The 18,813-nt window shown below is 55.5% G+C and overlaps 1 protein-coding gene across 1 annotated transcript in view; it reads left to right on the top strand.

Annotated features, from left to right (window-relative positions):
* The first annotated feature begins 17,714 nt into the window (after positions 1 to 17,714).
* The window catches only part of LOC147084896 (uncharacterized), a 33,828-nt gene continuing 32,729 nt past the window's right edge, over positions 17,715 to 18,813 (top strand). Inside the window, exon 1 of the mRNA XM_085979286.1 lies at positions 17,715 to 18,002. Within this exon, the coding sequence (XP_085835412.1) occupies positions 17,939 to 18,002 (64 nt within the window). The 5' untranslated portion in view covers positions 17,715 to 17,938. The remainder of the gene's footprint in view (positions 18,003 to 18,813) is intronic.

Raw genomic sequence — 18,813 nt, 5'->3', positions numbered from 1 at the left:
CTCTAGGACTCGAGCCCCATAATCCAGGCCCACACTCCCCGGTGCCAGTACTGAGGGAGCGCTGTACTGTCGGAGGTAGATGTATATACTCTAGGACTCGAGCCCCATAATCCAGGCCCACACTCCCCGGTGCCAGTACTGAGGGAGCGCTGCACTGTCGGAGGTAGATGTATACACTCTAGGACTCGCGCTCCATAATCCAGGCCCACACTCCCCGGTGCCAGTACTGAGGGAGCGCTGCACTGTCGGAGGTAGATGTATATACTCTAGGACTCGAGCCCCATAATCCAGGCCCACACTCCCCGGTGCCAGTACTGAGGGAGCGCTGCACTGTCGGAGGTAGATGTATATACTCTAGGACTCGAGACCCATAATCCAGGCCCACACTCACCGGTGCCAGTACTGAGGGAGCGCTGCACTGTTGGAGGTAGATGTATATACTCTAGGACTGGAGCTCCATAATCCAGGCCCACACTCCCCGGTGCCAGTACTGAGGGAGCGCTGCACTGTCGGAGGTAGATGTATATACTCTAGGACTCGAGCCCCATAATCCAGGCCCACACTCCCCGGTGCCAGTACTGAGGGAGCGCTGCACTGTCGGAGGTAGATGTATATACTCTAGGAATCGAGCCCCATAATCCAGGCCCACACTCCCCGGTGCCAGTACTGAGGGAGCGCTGCACTGTCGGAGGTAGATGTATATACTCTAGGACTCGAGCCCCATAATGCAGGCCCACACTCCCCGGTGCCAGTACTGAGGGAGCGCTGCACTGTCGGAGGTCTCCAGGACTGTATTAATATTAAATGGTGCCTCGGGAAGCCCTACAATTCTCATCCTCCTGTTCAAATCCCTCCATGGCCCCTCGCCCCCTCCCTATCTCTGTATACTCCTCCAGCCCCTACAATTCTCATCCTCCTGTTCAAATTCCTCCATGGCCCTCGCCCTCTCCCTATCTCTGTAACCTCCTCCAGCCCTACAATTCTCATTCTCCTGATCAAATCCCTCCGTGGCCCCTCGCCCCCCTCCCTATCTCTGTAACCTCCTCCAGCCCTACAATTCTCATTCTCCTGATCAAATCCCTCCATGGCCCCTCGCCCCCTCCCTATCTCTGTAACCTCCTCCAGCCCCTACAATTCTCACCCTCCTGTTCAAATCCCTCCATGGCCCTTGCCCCCTCACTATCTCTGTAACCTCCTCCAGCCCTACAATTCTCATCCTCCTGTTCAAATCCCTCCATGGCCCTCGCCCCCTCCCTATCTCTGTAACCTCCTCCAGCCCTACAATTCTCATTCTCCTGATCAAATCCCTCCATGGCACTCGCCCCCTCCCTATCTCTGTAACCTCCTCCAGCCCCTACAATTCTCATCCTCCTGTTCAAATCCCTCCATGTCCCTCGCCCCCTCCCTATCTCTGTAACCTCCTCCAGCCCCTACAATTCTCATCCTCCTGTTCAAATCCCTCCATGTCCCTCGCCCCCTCCCTATCTCTGTAACCTCCTCCAGCCCCTAAAATTCTCAACCTCCTGTTCAAATCCCTCCATGGCCCCTCGCCCCCCTCCCTATCTCTGTAACCTCCTCCAGCCCCTACAATTCTCATCCTCCTGTTCAAATCCCTCCATGTCCCTCGCCCCCTCCCTATCTCTGTAATCTCCTCCAGCTCTACAATTCTCATCCTCCTGTTCAAATCCCTCCATGGCCCTCGCCCCCTCCCTATCTCTGTAACCTCCTCCAGCCCCAACAATTCTCATCCTCCTGTTCAAATCCCTCCATGTCCCTCGGCCCCTCCCTATCTCTGTAACCTCCTCCAGCTCTACAATTCTCATCCTCCTGTTCAAATCCCTCCATGGCCCCTCGCCCCCTCCCTATCTCTGTAACCTCCTCCAGCCCCTACAATTCTCATCCTCCTGTTCAAATCCCTCCATGCCCCTCGCCCCCTCACTATCTCTGTAACCTCCTCCAGCCCCTACAATTCTCATCCTCCTGTTCAAATCCCTCCATGGCCCCTCGCCCCCTCCCTATCTCTGTAACCTCCTCCAGCCCCTACAATTCTCATCCTCCTGTTCAAATCCCTCCATGTCCCTCGCCCCCTCCCTATCTCTGTAACCTACTCCAGCCCCTACAATTCCCATCCTCCTGTTCAAATCCCTCCATGGCCCCTTGCCCCCTCCCTATCTCTGTAACCTCCTCCAGCCCCTACAATTCTCATCCTCCTGTTCAAATCCCTCCATGTCCCTCGCCCCCTCCCTACCTCTGTAACCTCCTCCAGCTCTACAATTCTCATCCTCCTGTTCAAATCCCTCCATGGCCCCTCGCCCCCTCCCTATCTCTGTAACCTCCGCCAGCCCCTACTCTCATCCTCCTGTTCAAATTCCTCCATGGCCCTCGCCCCCTCTCCTATCTCTGTAACCTCCTCCAGCCCTACAATTCTCATTCTCCTGATCAAATCCTCCATGGCCCTCGCCCCCTCCCTATCTCTGTAACCTCCTCCAGCCCTACAATTCTCAATCATCTCCTGTTCAAATCCCTCCATGGCCCTCGCCCCCCTCCCTATCTCTGTAACCTCCTCCAGCCCTACAATTCTCATCCTCCTGATCAAATCCCTCCATGGCCCTCGCCCCCTCCCTATCTCTGTAACCTCCTCCAGCCCCTACAATTCTCATTCCTCCTGTTCAAATCCCTCCATGGCCCTCGCCCCCTCCCTATCTCTGTAACCTCCTCCAGCCCCTACAATTCTCATCCTCCTGTTCAAATCCCTCCATGTCCCTCGCCCCCTCCCTATCTCTGTAACCTCCTCCAGCCCCTACAATTCTCATCCTCCTGTTCAAATCCTCCATGGCCCTCGCCCCCTCCCTATCTCTGTAACCTCCTCCAGCCCCGACAATTTATCTTCCTCCTGTTCAAATCCCTCCATGTCGCTCGCCCCCTCCCTATCTCTGTAACCTCCTCCAGCCCCTACAATTCTCATCCTCCTGTTCAAATCCCTCCATGGCCCCTCGCCCCCCCTCCCTAACTCTGTAACCTCCTCCAGCCCCTACAATTCTCATCCTCCTGTTCAAATCCCTCCATGTCCCTCGCCCCCTCCCTATCTCTGTAACCTCCTCCAGCTCTACAATTCTCATCCTCCTGTTCAAATCCCTCCATGGCCCCTCGCCCCCTCCCTATCTCTGTAACCTCCTCCAGCCCCTACAATTCTCATCCTCCTGTTCAAATCCCTCCATGGCCCCTCGCCCCCTCCCTATCTCTGTAACCTCCTCCAGCCCCTACAATTCTCATCCTCCTGTTCAAATCCCTCCATGCCCCTCGCCCCCTCCCTATCTCTGTAACCTCCTCCAGCCCCTACAATTCTCATCCTCCTGTTCAAATCCCTCCATGTCCCTCGCCCCCTCCCTATCTCTGTAACCTCCTCCAGCCCCTACAATTCTCATCCTCCTGTTCAAATCCCTCCATGTCCCTCGCCCCCTCCCTATCTCTGTAACCTCCTCCAGCCCCTAAAATTCTCAACCTCCTGTTCAAATCCCTCCATGGCCCCTCGCCCCCCTCCCTATCTCTGTAACCTCCTCCAGCCCCTACAATTCTCATCCTCCTGTTCAAATCCCTCCATGTCCCTCGCCCCCTCCCTATCTCTGTAATCTCCTCCAGCTCTACAATTCTCATCCTCCTGTTCAAATCCCTCCATGGCCCTCGCCCCCTCCCTATCTCTGTAACCTCCTCCAGCCCCAACAATTCTCATCCTCCTGTTCAAATCCCTCCATGTCCCTCGGCCCCTCCCTATCTCTGTAACCTCTCCAGCTCTACAATTCTCATCCTCCTGTTCAAATCCCTCCATGGCCCCCTCGCCCCCTCCCTATCTCTGTAACCTCCTCCAGCCCCTACAATTCTCATCCTCCTGTTCAAATCCCTCCATGCCCCTCGCCCCCTCACTATCTCTGTAACCTCCTCCAGCCCCTACAATTCTCATCCTCCTGTTCAAATCCCTCCATGGCCCCTCGCCCCCTCCCTATCTCTGTAACCTCCTCCAGCCCCTACAATTCTCATCCTCCTGTTCAAATCCCTCCATGTCCCTCGCCCCCTCCCTATCTCTGTAACCTACTCCAGCCCCTACAATTCTCATCCTCCTGTTCAAATCCCTCCATGGCCCCTTGCCCCCTCCCTATCTCTGTAACCTCCTCCAGCCCCTACAATTCTCATCCTCCTGTTCAAATCCCTCCATGTCCCTCGCCCCCTCCCTACCTCTGTAACCTCCTCCAGCTCTACAATTCTCATCCTCCTGTTCAAATCCCTCCATGGCCCCTCGCCCCCTCCCTATCTCTGTAACCTCCGCCAGCCCCTACAATTCTCATCCTCCTGTTCAAATCCCTCCATGGCCCCTCGCCCCCTCCCTATCTCTGTATACTCCTCCAGCCCCTACAATTCTCATCCTCCTGTTCAAATTCCTCCATGGCCCTCGCCCCCTCCCTATCTCTGTAACCTCCTCCAGCCCTACAATTCTCATTCTCCTGATCAAATCCCTCCATGGCCCTCGCCCCCTCCCTATCTCTGTAACCTCCTCCAGCCCTACAATTCTCATCCTCCTGTTCAAATCCCTCCGTGGCCCCTCGCCCCCTCCCTATCTCTGTAACCTCCTCCAGCCCCTACAATTCTCATCCTCCTGTTCAAATCCCTCCATGGCCCTCGCCCCCTCCCTATCTCTGTAACCTCCTCCAGCCCTACAATTCTCATTCTCCTGATCAAATCCCTCCATGGCCCTCGCCCCCTCCCTATCTCTGTAACCTCCTCCAGCCCCTACAATTCTCATCCTCCTGTTCAAATCCCTCCATGTCCCTCGCCCCCTCCCTATCTCTGTAACCTCCTCCAGCCCCTACAATTCTCATCCTCCTGTTCAAATCCCTCCATGGCCCTCGCCCCCTCCCTATCTCTGTAACCTCCTCCAGCCCCGACAATTTTCTTCCTCCTGTTCAAATCCCTCCATGTCGCTCGCCCCCTCCCTATCTCTGTAACCTCCTCCAGCCCCTACAATTCTCATCCTCCTGTTCAAATCCCTCCATGGCCCCTCGCCCCCCTCCCTAACTCTGTAACCTCCTCCAGCCCCTACAATTCTCATCCTCCTGTTCAAATCCCTCCATGTCCCTCGCCCCCTCCCTATCTCTGTAACCTCCTCCAGCTCTACAATTCTCATCCTCCTGTTCAAATCCCTCCATGGCCCCTCGCCCCCTCCCTATCTCTGTAACCTCCTCCAGCCCCTACAATTCTCATCCTCCTGTTCAAATCCCTCCATGGCCCCTCGCCCCCTCCCTATCTCTGTAACCTCCTCCAGCCCCTACAATTCTCATCCTCCTGTTCAAATCCCTCCATGCCCCTCGCCCCCTCCCTATCTCTGTAACCTCCTCCAGCCCCTACAATTCTCATCCTCCTGTTCAAATCCCTCCATGGCCCCTCGCCCCCTCCCTATCTCTGTAACCTCCTCCAGCCCCTACAATTCTCATCCTCCTGTTCAAATCCCTCTGTGTCCCTCGCCCCCTCCCTATCTCTGTAACCTCCTCCAGCCCCTACAATTCTCATCCTCCTGGTCAAATCCCTCCATGTCCCTCGCCCCCTCCCTATCTCTGTAACCTCCTCCAGCTCTGCAATTCTCATCCTCCTGTTCAAATTCCTCCATGTCCCTCGCCCCCTCCCTATCTCTGTAACCTCCTCCAGCCCTACAATTCTCATCCTCCTGTTCAAATCCCTCCATGGCCCCTCGCCCCCTCCCTATCTCTGTAACCTCCTCCAGCCCCTACAATTCTCATCCTCCTGTTCAAATCCCTCCATGCCCCTCACCCCCTCCCTATCTCTGTAACCTCCTCCAGCCCCTACAATTCTCATCCTCCTGTTCAAATCCCTCCATGTCCATCGCCCCCTCCCTATCTCTGTAACCTCCTCCAGCTCTACAATTCTCATCCTCCTGTTCAAATCCCTCCATGGCCCCTCGCCCCCTCCCTATCTCTGTAACCTCCTCCAGCCCCTACAATTCTCATCCTCCTGTTCAAATCCCTCCATGCCCCTCGCCCCCTCCCTATCTCTGTAACCTCCTCCAGCCCCTACAATTCTCATCCTCCTGTTCAAATTCCTCCATGGCCCCTCGCCCCCTCCCTATCTCTGTAACCTCCTCCAGCTCTACAATTTTCATCCTCCTGTTCAAATTCCTCCATGTCCCTCGCCCCCTCCCTATCTCTGTAACCTCCTCCAGCCCTACAATTCTCATCCTCCTGTTCAAATCCCTCCATGGCCCCTCGCCCCCTCCCTATCTCTGTAACCTCCTCCAGCCCCTACAATTCTCATCCTCCTGTTCAAATTCCTCCATGTCCCTCGCCCCCTCCCTATCTCTGTAACCTCCTCCAGCCCCTACAATTCTCATCCTCCTGTTCAAATCCCTCCATGGCCCTCGCCCCCTCCCTATCTCTGTAACCTCCTCCAGCCCCTACCTACAATTCTCATCCTCCTGTTCAAACCCCTCCATGGCCCTCGCCCCCTCCCTATCTCTGCAACCTCCTCCAGCCCTACAATTCTCATCCTCCTGTTCAAATCCCTCCATGGCCCTCGCCCCCTCCCTATCTCTGTAACCTCCTGCAGCCCTACAATTCTCATCCTCCTGTTCAATTCCCTCCATGGCCCTCGCCCCCTCCCTATCTCTGTAACCTCCTCCAGCCCCAACAATTCTCATCCTCCTGTTCAAATCCCTCCATGTCCCTCGGCCCCTCCCTATCTCTGTAACCTCCTCCAGCTCTACAATTCTCATCCTCCTGTTCAAATCCCTCCATGGCCCCTCGCCCCCTCCCTATCTCTGTAACCTCCTCCAGCCCCAACAATTCTCATCCTCCTGTTCAAATCCCTCCATGCCCCTCGCCCCCTCACTATCTCTGTAACCTCCTCCAGCCTCTACAATTCTCATCCTCCTGTTCAAATCCCTCCATGGCCCCTCGCCCCCTCCCTATCTCTGTAACCTCCTCCAGCCCCTACAATTCTCATCCTCCTGTTCAAATCCCTCCATGTCCCTCGCCCCCTCCCTATCTCTGTAACCTACTCCAGCCCCTACAATTCTCATCCTCCTGTTCAAATCCCTCCATGGCCCCTTGCCCCCTCCCTATCTCTGTAACCTCCTCCAGCCCCTACAATTCTCACCCTTCTGTTCAAATCCCTCCATGTCCCTCGCCCCCTCCCTATCTCTGTAACCTCCTCCAGCTCTACAATTCTCATCCTCCTGTTGAAATCCCTCCATGGCCCTCGCCCCCTCCCTATCTCTGTAAACTCCGCCAGCCCCTACAATTCTCATCCTCCTGTTCAAATCCCTCCATGGCCCCTCGCCCCCTCCCTATCTCTGTATACTCCTCCAGCCCCTACAATTCTCATCCTCCTGTTCAAATTCCTCCATGGCCCTCGCCCCCTCCCTATCTCTGTAACCTCCTCCAGCCCTACAATTCTCATTCTCCTGATCAAATCCCTCCATGGCCCTCGCCCCCTCCCTATCTCTGTAACCTCCTCCAGCCCTACAATTCTCATCCTCCTGTTCAAATCCCTCCGTGGCCCCTCGCCCCCTCCCTATCTCTGTAACCTCCTCCAGCCCCTACAATTCTCATCCTCCTGTTCAAATCCCTCCATGGCCCTCGCCCCCTCCCTATCTCTGTAACCTCCTCCAGCCCTACAATTCTCATTCTCCTGATCAAATCCCTCCATGGCCCTCGCCCCCTCCCTATCTCTGTAACCTCCTCCAGCCCCTACAATTCTCATCCTCCTGTTCAAATCCCTCCATGTCCCTCGCCCCCTCCCTATCTCTGTAACCTCCTCCAGCCCCTACAATTCTCATCCTCCTGTTCAAATCCCTCCATGGCCCTCGCCCCCTCCCTATCTCTGTAACCTCCTCCAGCCCCGACAATTTTCTTCCTCCTGTTCAAATCCCTCCATGTCGCTCGCCCCCTCCCTATCTCTGTAACCTCCTCCAGCCCCTACAATTCTCATCCTCCTGTTCAAATCCCTCCATGGCCCCTCGCCCCCCTCCCTAACTCTGTAACCTCCTCCAGCCCCTACAATTCTCATCCTCCTGTTCAAATCCCTCCATGTCCCTCGCCCCCTCCCTATCTCTGTAACCTCCTCCAGCTCTACAATTCTCATCCTCCTGTTCAAATCCCTCCATTGCCCCTCGCCCCCTCCCTATCTCTGTAACCTCCTCCAGCCCCTACAATTCTCATCCTCCTGTTCAAATCCCTCCATGTCCCTCGCCCCCTCCCTATCTCTGTAACCTCCTCCAGCTCTACAATTCTCATCCTCCTGTTCAAATCCCTCCATGGCCCCTCGCCCCCTCCCTATCTCTGTAACCTCCTCCAGCCCCTACAATTCTCATCCTCCTGTTCAAATCCCTCCATGCCCCTCGCCCCCTCCCTATCTCTGTAACCTCCTCCAGCCCCTACAATTCTCATCCTCCTGTTCAAATTCCTCCATGGCCCCTCGCCCCCTCCCTATCTCTGTAACCTCCTCCAGCTCTACAATTTTCATCCTCCTGTTCAAATTCCTCCATGTCCCTCGCCCCCTCCCTATCTCTGTAACCTCCTCCAGCCCTACAATTCTCATCCTCCTGTTCAAATCCCTCCATGGCCCCTCGCCCCCTCCCTATCTCTGTAACCTCCTCCAGCCCCTACAATTCTCAACCTCCTGTTCAAATTCCTCCATGTCCCTCGCCCCCTCCCTATCTCTGTAACCTCCTCCAGCCCCTACAATTCTCATCCTCCTGTTCAAATCCCTCCATGGCCCTCGCCCCCTCCCTATCTCTGTAACCTCCTCCAGCCCCTACCTACAATTCTCATCCTCCTGTTCAAACCCCTCCATGGCCCTCGCCCCCTCCCTATCTCTGTAACCTCCTCCAGCCCTACAATTCTCATCCTCCTGTTCAAATCCCTCCATGGCCCTCGCCCCCTCCCTATCTCTGTAACCTCCTGCAGCCCTACAATTCTCATCCTCCTGTTCAATTCCCTCCATGGCCCTCGCCCCCTCCCTATCTCTGTAACCTCCTCCAGCCCCAACAATTCTCATCCTCCTGTTCAAATCCCTCCATGTCCCTCGGCCCCTCCCTATCTCTGTAACCTCCTCCAGCTCTACAATTCTCATCCTCCTGTTCAAATCCCTCCATGGCCCCTCGCCCCCTCCCTATCTCTGTAACCTCCTCCAGCCCCAACAATTCTCATCCTCCTGTTCAAATCCCTCCATGCCCCTCGCCCCCTCACTATCTCTGTAACCTCCTCCAGCCTCTACAATTCTCATCCTCCTGTTCAAATCCCTCCATGGCCCCTCGCCCCCTCCCTATCTCTGTAACCTCCTCCAGCCCCTACAATTCTCATCCTCCTGTTCAAATCCCTCCATGTCCCTCGCCCCCTCCCTATCTCTGTAACCTACTCCAGCCCCTACAATTCTCATCCTCCTGTTCAAATCCCTCCATGGCCCCTTGCCCCCTCCCTATCTCTGTAACCTCCTCCAGCCCCTACAATTCTCACCCTTCTGTTCAAATCCCTCCATGTCCCTCGCCCCCTCCCTATCTCTGTAACCTCCTCCAGCTCTACAATTCTCATCCTCCTGTTCAAATCCCTCCATGGCCCCTCGCCCCCTCCCTATCTCTGTAAACTCCGCCAGCCCCTACAATTCTCATCCTCCTGTTCAAATCCCTCCATGGCCCCTCGCCCCCTCCCTATCTCTGTATACTCCTCCAGCCCCTACAATTCTCATCCTCCTGTTCAAATTCCTCCATGGCCCTCGCCCCCTCCCTATCTCTGTAACCTCCTCCAGCCCTACAATTCTCATTCTCCTGATCAAATCCCTCCATGGCCCTCGCCCCCTCCCTATCTCTGTAACCTCCTCCAGCCCTACAATTCTCATCCTCCTGTTCAAATCCCTCCGTGGCCCCTCGCCCCCTCCCTATCTCTGTAACCTCCTCCAGCCCCTACAATTCTCATCCTCCTGTTCAAATCCCTCCATGGCCCTCGCCCCCTCCCTATCTCTGTAACCTCCTCCAGCCCTACAATTCTCATTCTCCTGATCAAATCCCTCCATGGCCCTCGCCCCCTCCCTATCTCTGTAACCTCCTCCAGCCCCTACAATTCTCATCCTCCTGTTCAAATCCCTCCATGTCCCTCGCCCCCTCCCTATCTCTGTAACCTCCTCCAGCCCCTACAATTCTCATCCTCCTGTTCAAATCCCTCCATGGCCCTCGCCCCCTCCCTATCTCTGTAACCTCCTCCAGCCCCGACAATTTTCTTCCTCCTGTTCAAATCCCTCCATGTCGCTCGCCCCCTCCCTATCTCTGTAACCTCCTCCAGCCCCTACAATTCTCATCCTCCTGTTCAAATCCCTCCATGGCCCCTCGCCCCCCTCCCTAACTCTGTAACCTCCTCCAGCCCCTACAATTCTCATCCTCCTGTTCAAATCCCTCCATGTCCCTCGCCCCCTCCCTATCTCTGTAACCTCCTCCAGCCCTACAATTCTCATCCTCCTGTTCAAATCCCTCCATGGCCCCTCGCCCCCTCCCTATCTCTGTAACCTCCTCCAGCCCCTACAATTCTCATCCTCCTGTTCAAATCCCTCCATGCCCCTCACCCCCTCCCTATCTCTGTAACCTCCTCCAGCCCTTACAATTCTCATCCTCCTGTTCAAATCCCTCCATGCCCCTCGCCCCCTCCCTATCTCTGTAACCTCCTCCAGCCCCTACAATTCTCATCCTCCTGTTCAAATTCCTCCATGGCCCCTCGCCCCCTCCCTATCTCTGTAACCTCCTCCAGCTCTACAATTTTCATCCTCCTGTTCAAATTCCTCCATGTCCCTCGCCCCCTCCCTATCTCTGTAACCTCCTCCAGCCCTACAATTCTCATCCTCCTGTTCAAATCCCTCCATGGCCCCTCGCCCCCTCCCTATCTCTGTAACCTCCTCCAGCCCCTACAATTCTCATCCTCCTGTTCAAATTCCTCCATGGCCCCTCGCCCCCTCCCTATCTCTGTAACCTCCTCCAGCCCCTACAATTCTCATCCTCCTGTTGAAATCCCTCCATGGCCCACGCCCCCTCCCTATCTCTGTAACCTCCTCCAGCCCCTACCTACAATTCTCATCCTCCTGTTCAAACCCCTCCATGGCCCTCGCCCCCTCCCTATCTCTGTAACCTCCTCCAGCCCTACAATTCTCATCCTCCTGTTCAAATCCCTCCATGGCCCTCGCCCCCTCCCTATCTCTGTAACCTCCTGCAGCCCTACAATTCTCATCCTCCTGTTCAAATCCCTCCATGGCCCTCGCCCCCTCCCTATCTCTGTAACCTCCTCCAGCCCTACAATTCTCATCCTCCTGTTCAAATCCCTCCATGGCCCCTCGCCCCCTCCCTATCTCTGTAATCTCCTCCAGCCCCTACAATTCTCATCCTCCTGTTCAAATTCCTCCATGGCCCCTCGCCCCCTCCCTATCTCTGGAACCTCCTCCAGCCCCTACAATTCTCATCCTCCTGTTCAAATCCCTCCATGGCCCTCGCCCCCTCCCTATCTCTGTAACCTCCTCCAGCCCCTACCTACAATTCTCATCCTCCTGTTCAAACCCCTCCATGGCCCTCGCCCCCTCCCTATCTCTGTAACCTCCTCCAGCCCTACAATTCTCATCCTCCTGTTCAAATCCCTCCATGGCCCTCGACCCCTCCCTATCTCTGTAACCTCCTCCAGCCCCTACAATTCTCATCCTCCTGTTCAAATCCCTCCATGGCCCCTCGCCTCCCTCCCTATCTCTGTAACCTCCTCCAGCCCCTACAATTCTCATCCTCCTGTTCAAATCCCTCCATGGCCCCTCGCCCCCTCCCTATCTCTGTAACCTCCTCCAGCCCCTACAATTCTCATCCTCCTGTTCAAATCCCTCCATGTCCCTCGCCCCCTCCCTATCTCTGTAACCTCCTCCAGCCCCTACAATTCTCATCCTCCTGTTCAAATCCCTCCATGGCCCCTCGCCCCCTCCCTATCTCTGTAACCTCCTCCAGCCCCCACAATTCTCATCCTCCTGTTAAAATCCCTCCATGGCCCTCGCTCCCTCCCTATCACTGTAACCTCCTCCAGCCCTGCAATTCTCATCCTCCTGTTCAATTCCCTCCATGGCCCTCGCCCCCAACCTGTCTCTGTAACGTCCTCCAGTCCTACAATTCTCATCCTCCTGTTCAAATCCCTCCATGGCCCCTCGCCCCCTCCCTATCTCTGTAACCTCCTCCAGCCCCTACAATTCTCATCCTCCTGTTCAAATCCCTCCATGGCCCTCGCCCCCTCCCTATCTCTGTAACCTCCTCCAGCCCCTACAATTCTCATCCTCCTGTTCAAATCTCTCCATGGCCCCTCGCCCCCTCCCTATCTCTGTAACCACCTCCAGCCCTACAATTCTCATCCTCCTGTTCAAATCCCTCCATGGCCCCTCGCCCCCTCCCGATCTCTGTAACCTCCTCCAGCCCCGACAATTCTCATCCTCCTGTTCAAATCCCTCCATGGGCCCTCGCCCCCTCCCTATCTCTGTAACCTCCTCCAGCCATACAATTCTCATCCTCCTGTTCAAATCCCTCCATGGCCCCTCGCCCCTCCCTATCTCTAACCTCCTCCAGCCCCTTCAATTCTCATCCTCCTGTTCAAATCCCACCATGGCCCTCGCCCCATCCCTATCTCTGTAACCTCCTCCAGCCCTACAATTCTCATCCTCCTGTTCAAATCCCTCCATGGCCTCTCGCCCCCTCCCTATCTCTGTAACCTCCTCCAGCCCTACAATTCTCATCCTCCTGTTCAAATCCCTCCATGGGCCCTCGCCCCCTCCCTATCTCTGTAAACTCCTCCAGCCCTACAATTCTCATCCTCCTGTTCAAATGCCTCCATGGCCCCTCGCCCCTCCCTATCTCTAACCTCCTCCAGCCCTACAATTCTCATCCTCCTGTTCAAATCCCTCCATGGCCCCTCGACCCCTCCCGATCTCTGTAACATCCTCCAGCCCCTTCAATTCTCATCCTCCTGTTCAAATCCCTCCATGGCCCTCGCCCCCTCCCTATCTCTGCAACCTCCTCCAGCCCCTACAATTCTCATCCTCCTGTTCAAATCCCTCCATGGCCCTCGCCCCCTCCCTATCTCTGTAACCTCCTCCAGCCCCTACAATTCTCATCCTCCTGTTCAAATCCCTCCATGGCCCCTCGCCCCCCTCCCTATCTCTGTAACCTCCTCCAGCCCCTACAATTCTCATCCTCCTGTTCAAATCCCTCCATGGCCCTCGCCCCCTCCCTATCTCTGTAACCTCCTCCAGCCCTGCAATTCTCATCCTCCTGTTCAATTCCCTCCATGGCCCTCGCCCCCAACCTGTCTCTGTACCCTCCTCCAGTCCTACAATTCTCATCCTCCTGTTCAAATCCCTCCATGGCCCTCGCCCCTCCCTATCTCTACCCTCCTCCAGCCCCTTCAATTCTCATCCTCCTGTTCAAATCCCTCCATGGCCCCTCGCCCCCTCCCTATCTCTGTAACCTCCTCCAGCCCTACAATTCTTATCCTCCTGTTATATCCCTCCATGGCCCTCGCCCCCTCCCTATCTCTGTAACCTCCTCCAGCCCCTACAATTCTCATCCTCCTGTTCAAATCCCTCCATGGCCCCTCGCCCCCTCCCTATCTATGTAACCTCCTCCAGTCCTACAATTCTCATCCTCCTGTTCAAATCCCTCCATGGCCCCTCGCCCCCTTCCTATCTCTGTAACCTTCTCCAGCCCTACAATTCTCATCCTCCTGTTCAAATCCCTCCATGGCCCTCCCCCCCTCTCTATTTCTGTAACCTCCTCCGGCCCTACAATTCTCATCCTCCTGTTCAAATCCCTCCATGGCCCCTCACCCCCTCCCTATCTCTGTAACCTCCTCCAGCCCTACAATTCTCATTCTCCTGTTCAAATCCCTCCATGGTCCCTCGCCCCCTCACTATCTCTGTAACCTCCTCCAGCCCTACAATTCTCATCCTCCTGTTCAAATCCCTCCATGGCCCTCGCCCCCTCCCTATCACTGTAACCTCCACCAGCCCTACAATTCTCATCCTCCTGTTCAAATCCCTCCATGGCCCTCGCCCCCTCCCTATCTCTGTAACCTCCTCCAGCCCTACAATTCTCATCCTCCTGTTCAAATCCCTCCATGGCCCTCGCCCCCTCCCTATCTCTGTAACGTCCTCCAGCCATACAATTCTCATCCTCCTGTTCAAATTCCTCCATGTCCCTCGCCCCCTCCCTATCTCTGTAACCTCCTCCAGCCCCTACAATTCTCATCCTCCTGTTCAAATTCCTCCATGTCCCTCGCCCCCTCCCTATCTCTGTAACCTCCTCCAGCCCCTACAATTCTCATCCTCCTGTTCAAATCCCTCCATGGCCCCTCACCCCCTCCCTATCTCTGTAACCTCCTCCAGCCCCTACAATTCTCATCCTCCTGTTCAAATCCCTCCATGGCCCCTCGCCCCCTCCCTATCTCTGTAACCTCCTCCAGCCCCTACAATTCTCATCCTCCTGTTCAAAGCCCTCCATGGCCCCTCGCCCCCTCCCTATCTCTGTAACCTCCTCCAGCCGTACAATTCTCATCCTCCTGTTCAAATTCCTCCATGTCCCTCGCCCCCTCCCTATCTCTGTAACCTCCTCCAGCCCCTACAATTCTCATCCTCCTGTTCAAATCCCTCCATGGCCCCTCGCCCCCTCCCTATCTCTGTAACCTCCTCCAGCCCCTACAATTCTCATCCTCCTGTTCAAATCCCTCCATGGCCCCTCGCCCCCTCCCTATCTCTGTAACCTCCTCCAGCCCCTACAATTCTCATCCTCCTGTTCAAATCCCTCCATGCCCCTCGCCCCCTCCCTATCTCTGTAACCTCCTCCAGCCCCTACAATTCTCATCCTCCTGTTCAAATCCCTCCATGGCCCTCACCCCCTCCCTATCTCTGTAACCTCCTCCAGCCCCGACAATTCTCATCCTCCTGTACAAATCCCTCCATGCCCCTCGCCCCCTCCCGATCTCTGTAACCTCCTCCAGCCCTACAATTCTCATCCTCCTGTTCAAATTCCTCCATGTCCCTCGCCCCCTCCCTATCTCTGTAACCTCCTCCAGCCCCTACAATTCTCATCCTCCTGTTCAAATTCCTCCATGTCCCTCGCCCCCTCCCTGTCTCTGTAACCTCCTCCAGCCCCTACAATTCTCATCCTCCTGTTCAAATCCCTCCATGGCCCCTCGCCCCCTCCCTATCTCTGTAACCTCCTCCAGCCCCTACAATTCTCATCCTCCTGTTCAAATCCCTCCATGGCCCCTCGCCCCCTCCCTATCTCTGTAACCTCCTCCGGCCCCTACAATTCTCATCCTCCTGTTCAAATCCCTCCATGCCCCTCACCCCCTCCCTATCTCTGTAACCTCATCCAGCCCCTACAATTCTCATCCTCCTGTTCAAATCCCTCCATGCCCCTCGCCCCCTCCCTATCTCTGCAACCTCCTCCAGCCCCTACAATTCTCATCCTCCTGTTCAAATCCCTCCATGGCCCTCACCCCCTCCCTATCTCTGTAACCTCCTCCAGCCCCTACAGTTCTCATCCTCCTGTTCAAATCCCTCCATTGCCCCTCGCCCCCCTCCCTATCTCTGTAACCTCCTCCAGCCCCTACAATTCTCATCCTCCTGTTCAAATCCCTCCATGGCCCTCGCCCCCTCCCTATCTCTGTAACCTCCTCCAGCCCTACAATTCTCATCCTCCTGTTCAATTCCCTCCATGGCCCTCGCCCCCAACCTGTCTCTGTAACCTCCTCCAGCCCCTACAATTCTCATCCTCCTGTTCAAATCCCTCCATGGCCCTCGCCCCCTCCCTATCTCTGTAACCTCCTCCAGCCCCTACAATTCTCATCCTCCTGTTCAAATCTCTCCATGGCCCCTCGCCCCCTCCCTATCTCTGTAACCTCCTCCAGCCCTACAATTCTCATCCTCCTGTTCAAATCCCTCCATGGCCCCTCGCCCCTCCCTATCTCTAACCTCCTCCAGCCCCTTCAATTCTCATCCTCCTGTTCAAATCCCTCCATGGCCCCTCGCCCCCTCCCTATCTCTGTAACCTCCTCCAGCCCTGCAATTCTCATCCTCCTGTTCAATTCCCTCCATGGCCCTCGCCCCCCTCCCTATCTCTATAACCTCCTCCAGCCCCTACAGTTCTCATCCTCCTGTTCAAATCCCTCCATGGCCCTCGCCCCCAACCTGTCTCTGTAACCTCCTCCAGTCCTACAATTCTCATCCTCCTGTTCAAATCCCTCCATGGCCCTCGCCCCTCCCTATCTCTAACCTCCTCCAGCCCCTTCAATTCTCATCCTCCTGTTCAAATCCCTCCATGGCCCCTCGCCCCCTCCCTATCTCTGTAACCTCCTCCAGCCCATACAATTCTCATCCTACTGTTCAAATCCATCCATGGCCCCTCGCCCCCTCCCTATCTCTGTAACCTCCTCCAGCCCCTACAATTCTCATCCTCCTGTTCAAAATCTCCATGGCCCTCGCCCCCTCCCTATCTCTGTAACCTCCTCCAGCCCCTACAATTCTCATCCTCCTGTTCAAATCCCTCCATGGCCCTCGCCCCCCTCCCTATCTCTGTAACCTCCTCCAGCCCTACAATTCTCATCCTCCTGTTCAAATCCGTCCATGGCCCTCGCCCCCCTCCCTATCTCTGTAACCTCCTCCAGTCCTACAATTCTCACCCTCCTGTTCAAATCCCTCCATGGCCCTCGCCCCTCCCTATCTCTAACCTCCTCCAGCCCCTTCAATTCTCATCCTCCTGTTCAAATCCCTCCATGGCCCCTCGCCCCCTCCCTATCTCTGTAACCTCCTCCAGCCCTACAATTCTCATCCTCCTGTTCAAATCCCTCCATGGCCCTCGCCCCCTCCCTATCTCTCTAACCTCCTCCAGCCCTACAATTCTCATCCTCCTGTTCAAATCCCTCCATGGCCCTCGCCCCCTCCCTATCACTGTAACCTCCTCCAGCGCCTACAATTCTCATCCTCCTGTTCAATTCCCTCCATGGCCCTCGCCCCCTCCCTATCTCTGTAACCTCCTCCAGCCCCTACAATTCTCATCCTCCTGTTCAAATCCCTCCATGGCCCTCACCCCCTCCCTATCTCTGTAACCTCCTCCAGCTCTACAATTCTCATCCTCCTGTTCAAATCCCTCCATGGCCCTCACCCCCTCCCTATCTCTGTAACCTCCTCCAGCCCCTACAACCCTCCGAGATCTCTGCGCTCCTCCAATTCTGGCCTCTTGAGCCTCCCCGATTTCCATTGCTCCACCATAGGCGGCCGTGCCTTCAACTGCCTGGGGCCCTGAGCTCTGGAATTCCCTCCCTAAACCTCTCCGCCTCTTTCTCCTCCTTTAAGACGCTTCTTAAAACCGACCTCTTTGACCCAGCTTTTGGTCACCTGTCCTAATATCTCCTTATGTGGCGCGGTGTCAAATTGTGTTTGATAAACGCTCCTGTGAAGCGCCTTGGGACGTGGGTATTAAAGGCGTGGGATAAATAAAAATTGCAATTGTTGTTGGTTTTGAGAGAACGGATAGGAGGGGGAGGGGAATCGGATCCGCCATGACTTTGGTTTCAATGTGATGTCACAAGGGACCTCTTGACTGGACACTGTGAGGTCACTTGCTGACCAATTTTCCCCTCGCAACAGGTATCAAAGTCATAGCGCCCTGTTTCTTGAATGACATTTGGAGTTCTCGATGTGTCTTTTAGTTTTGAGAGGCGCGGGGACCCTGTGTGTGTGAACCAGGGGCGGTGGGGGGGCAAGGGTTCAAGGGTCAGAGTTCCCGGCGCTGAGAATATTGCCGGACCTGAGAGCTGAGCTCGAGCCGCGGGCGATCGGAGCGGCCTCGAGAATTTCCTGGTGCCCCGGGGACCCTGGGATGTGGCGCCTCGACCCAGCCAGGCTCCTGCTCTGCTTAGCGGGGTGTCTCCTGTGGCCCGCTGGTAAGTCTCGCCACCCCCTCCCTCACTCCCACTGCCCCCAAAACGTCCAGCTAACCGTTAGAGAGAAATAGAGAGAGCGTTAGAACAGAAGAGAGGGAGAAAGAAAGAGAGATAGAGAAAACGAGCGAGAGAATGAAAGAGAGAGAGAGAGAGAAAAAACGAGCGAGAGAATGAAAGAGAGAGAGAGAGAGAAAAAGAGAGACAGAGACAGAGCGAGAGAGGAGAGAGAGAGAGAGAGAGTGAGAGAGAGACAGAGAGAGAGAGAGAGACAGAGAGAGAGACAGAGAGAGAGAGTGACAGAGAGAGAGAGAGACAGAGAGAGAGAGACAGAGAGAGAGAGACAGAGAGAGATAGAGAGAGAGAGAAACAGAGTGAGAGTGAGAGAGAGAGAGACAGAGACAGAGAGAGAGAGGAGAGAGAGAGAGAGAGAGAGAGAGAGACAGAGAGAGACAGAGAGAGAGAGAGAGAGAGAGAGAGAGAGACAGAGAGAGAGAGACAGAGAGAGAGAGACAGAGAGAGAGAGAGAGAGAGAGAGACTGAGAGAGAGAGACTGAGAGAGACAGTGGAGAGAGAGACAGTGAGAGAGAGACAGTGAGAGAGAGAGACAGTGAGAGAGAGACAGAGAGAGAGACAGACAGAGAGAGAGAGACAGAGAGAGAGAGACAGTGAGAGAGAGACAGAGAGACCCTGTTCAACATATACATAAATGAGTTAGCAGACAAGCTGGAGCAAAGCGAGTCACCGGGTCTCTGTCTCCTGGATGGGGAAGTGAGGTCCCTGTTCTATGCGGATGACCTGGTTCTGCTGTCTC

Source organism: Somniosus microcephalus, unplaced genomic scaffold (assembly GCF_052327205.1).
Source record: "Somniosus microcephalus isolate GS21.2 unplaced genomic scaffold, FLI_Smic_1.0 unresolved_chr9, whole genome shotgun sequence".
Classification (NCBI taxonomy): Eukaryota; Metazoa; Chordata; class Chondrichthyes; order Squaliformes; family Somniosidae; genus Somniosus; species Somniosus microcephalus.
Note: the sequence above shows the minus strand (reverse complement) of the source record. Positions and strands in the feature narration are given on the sequence as shown.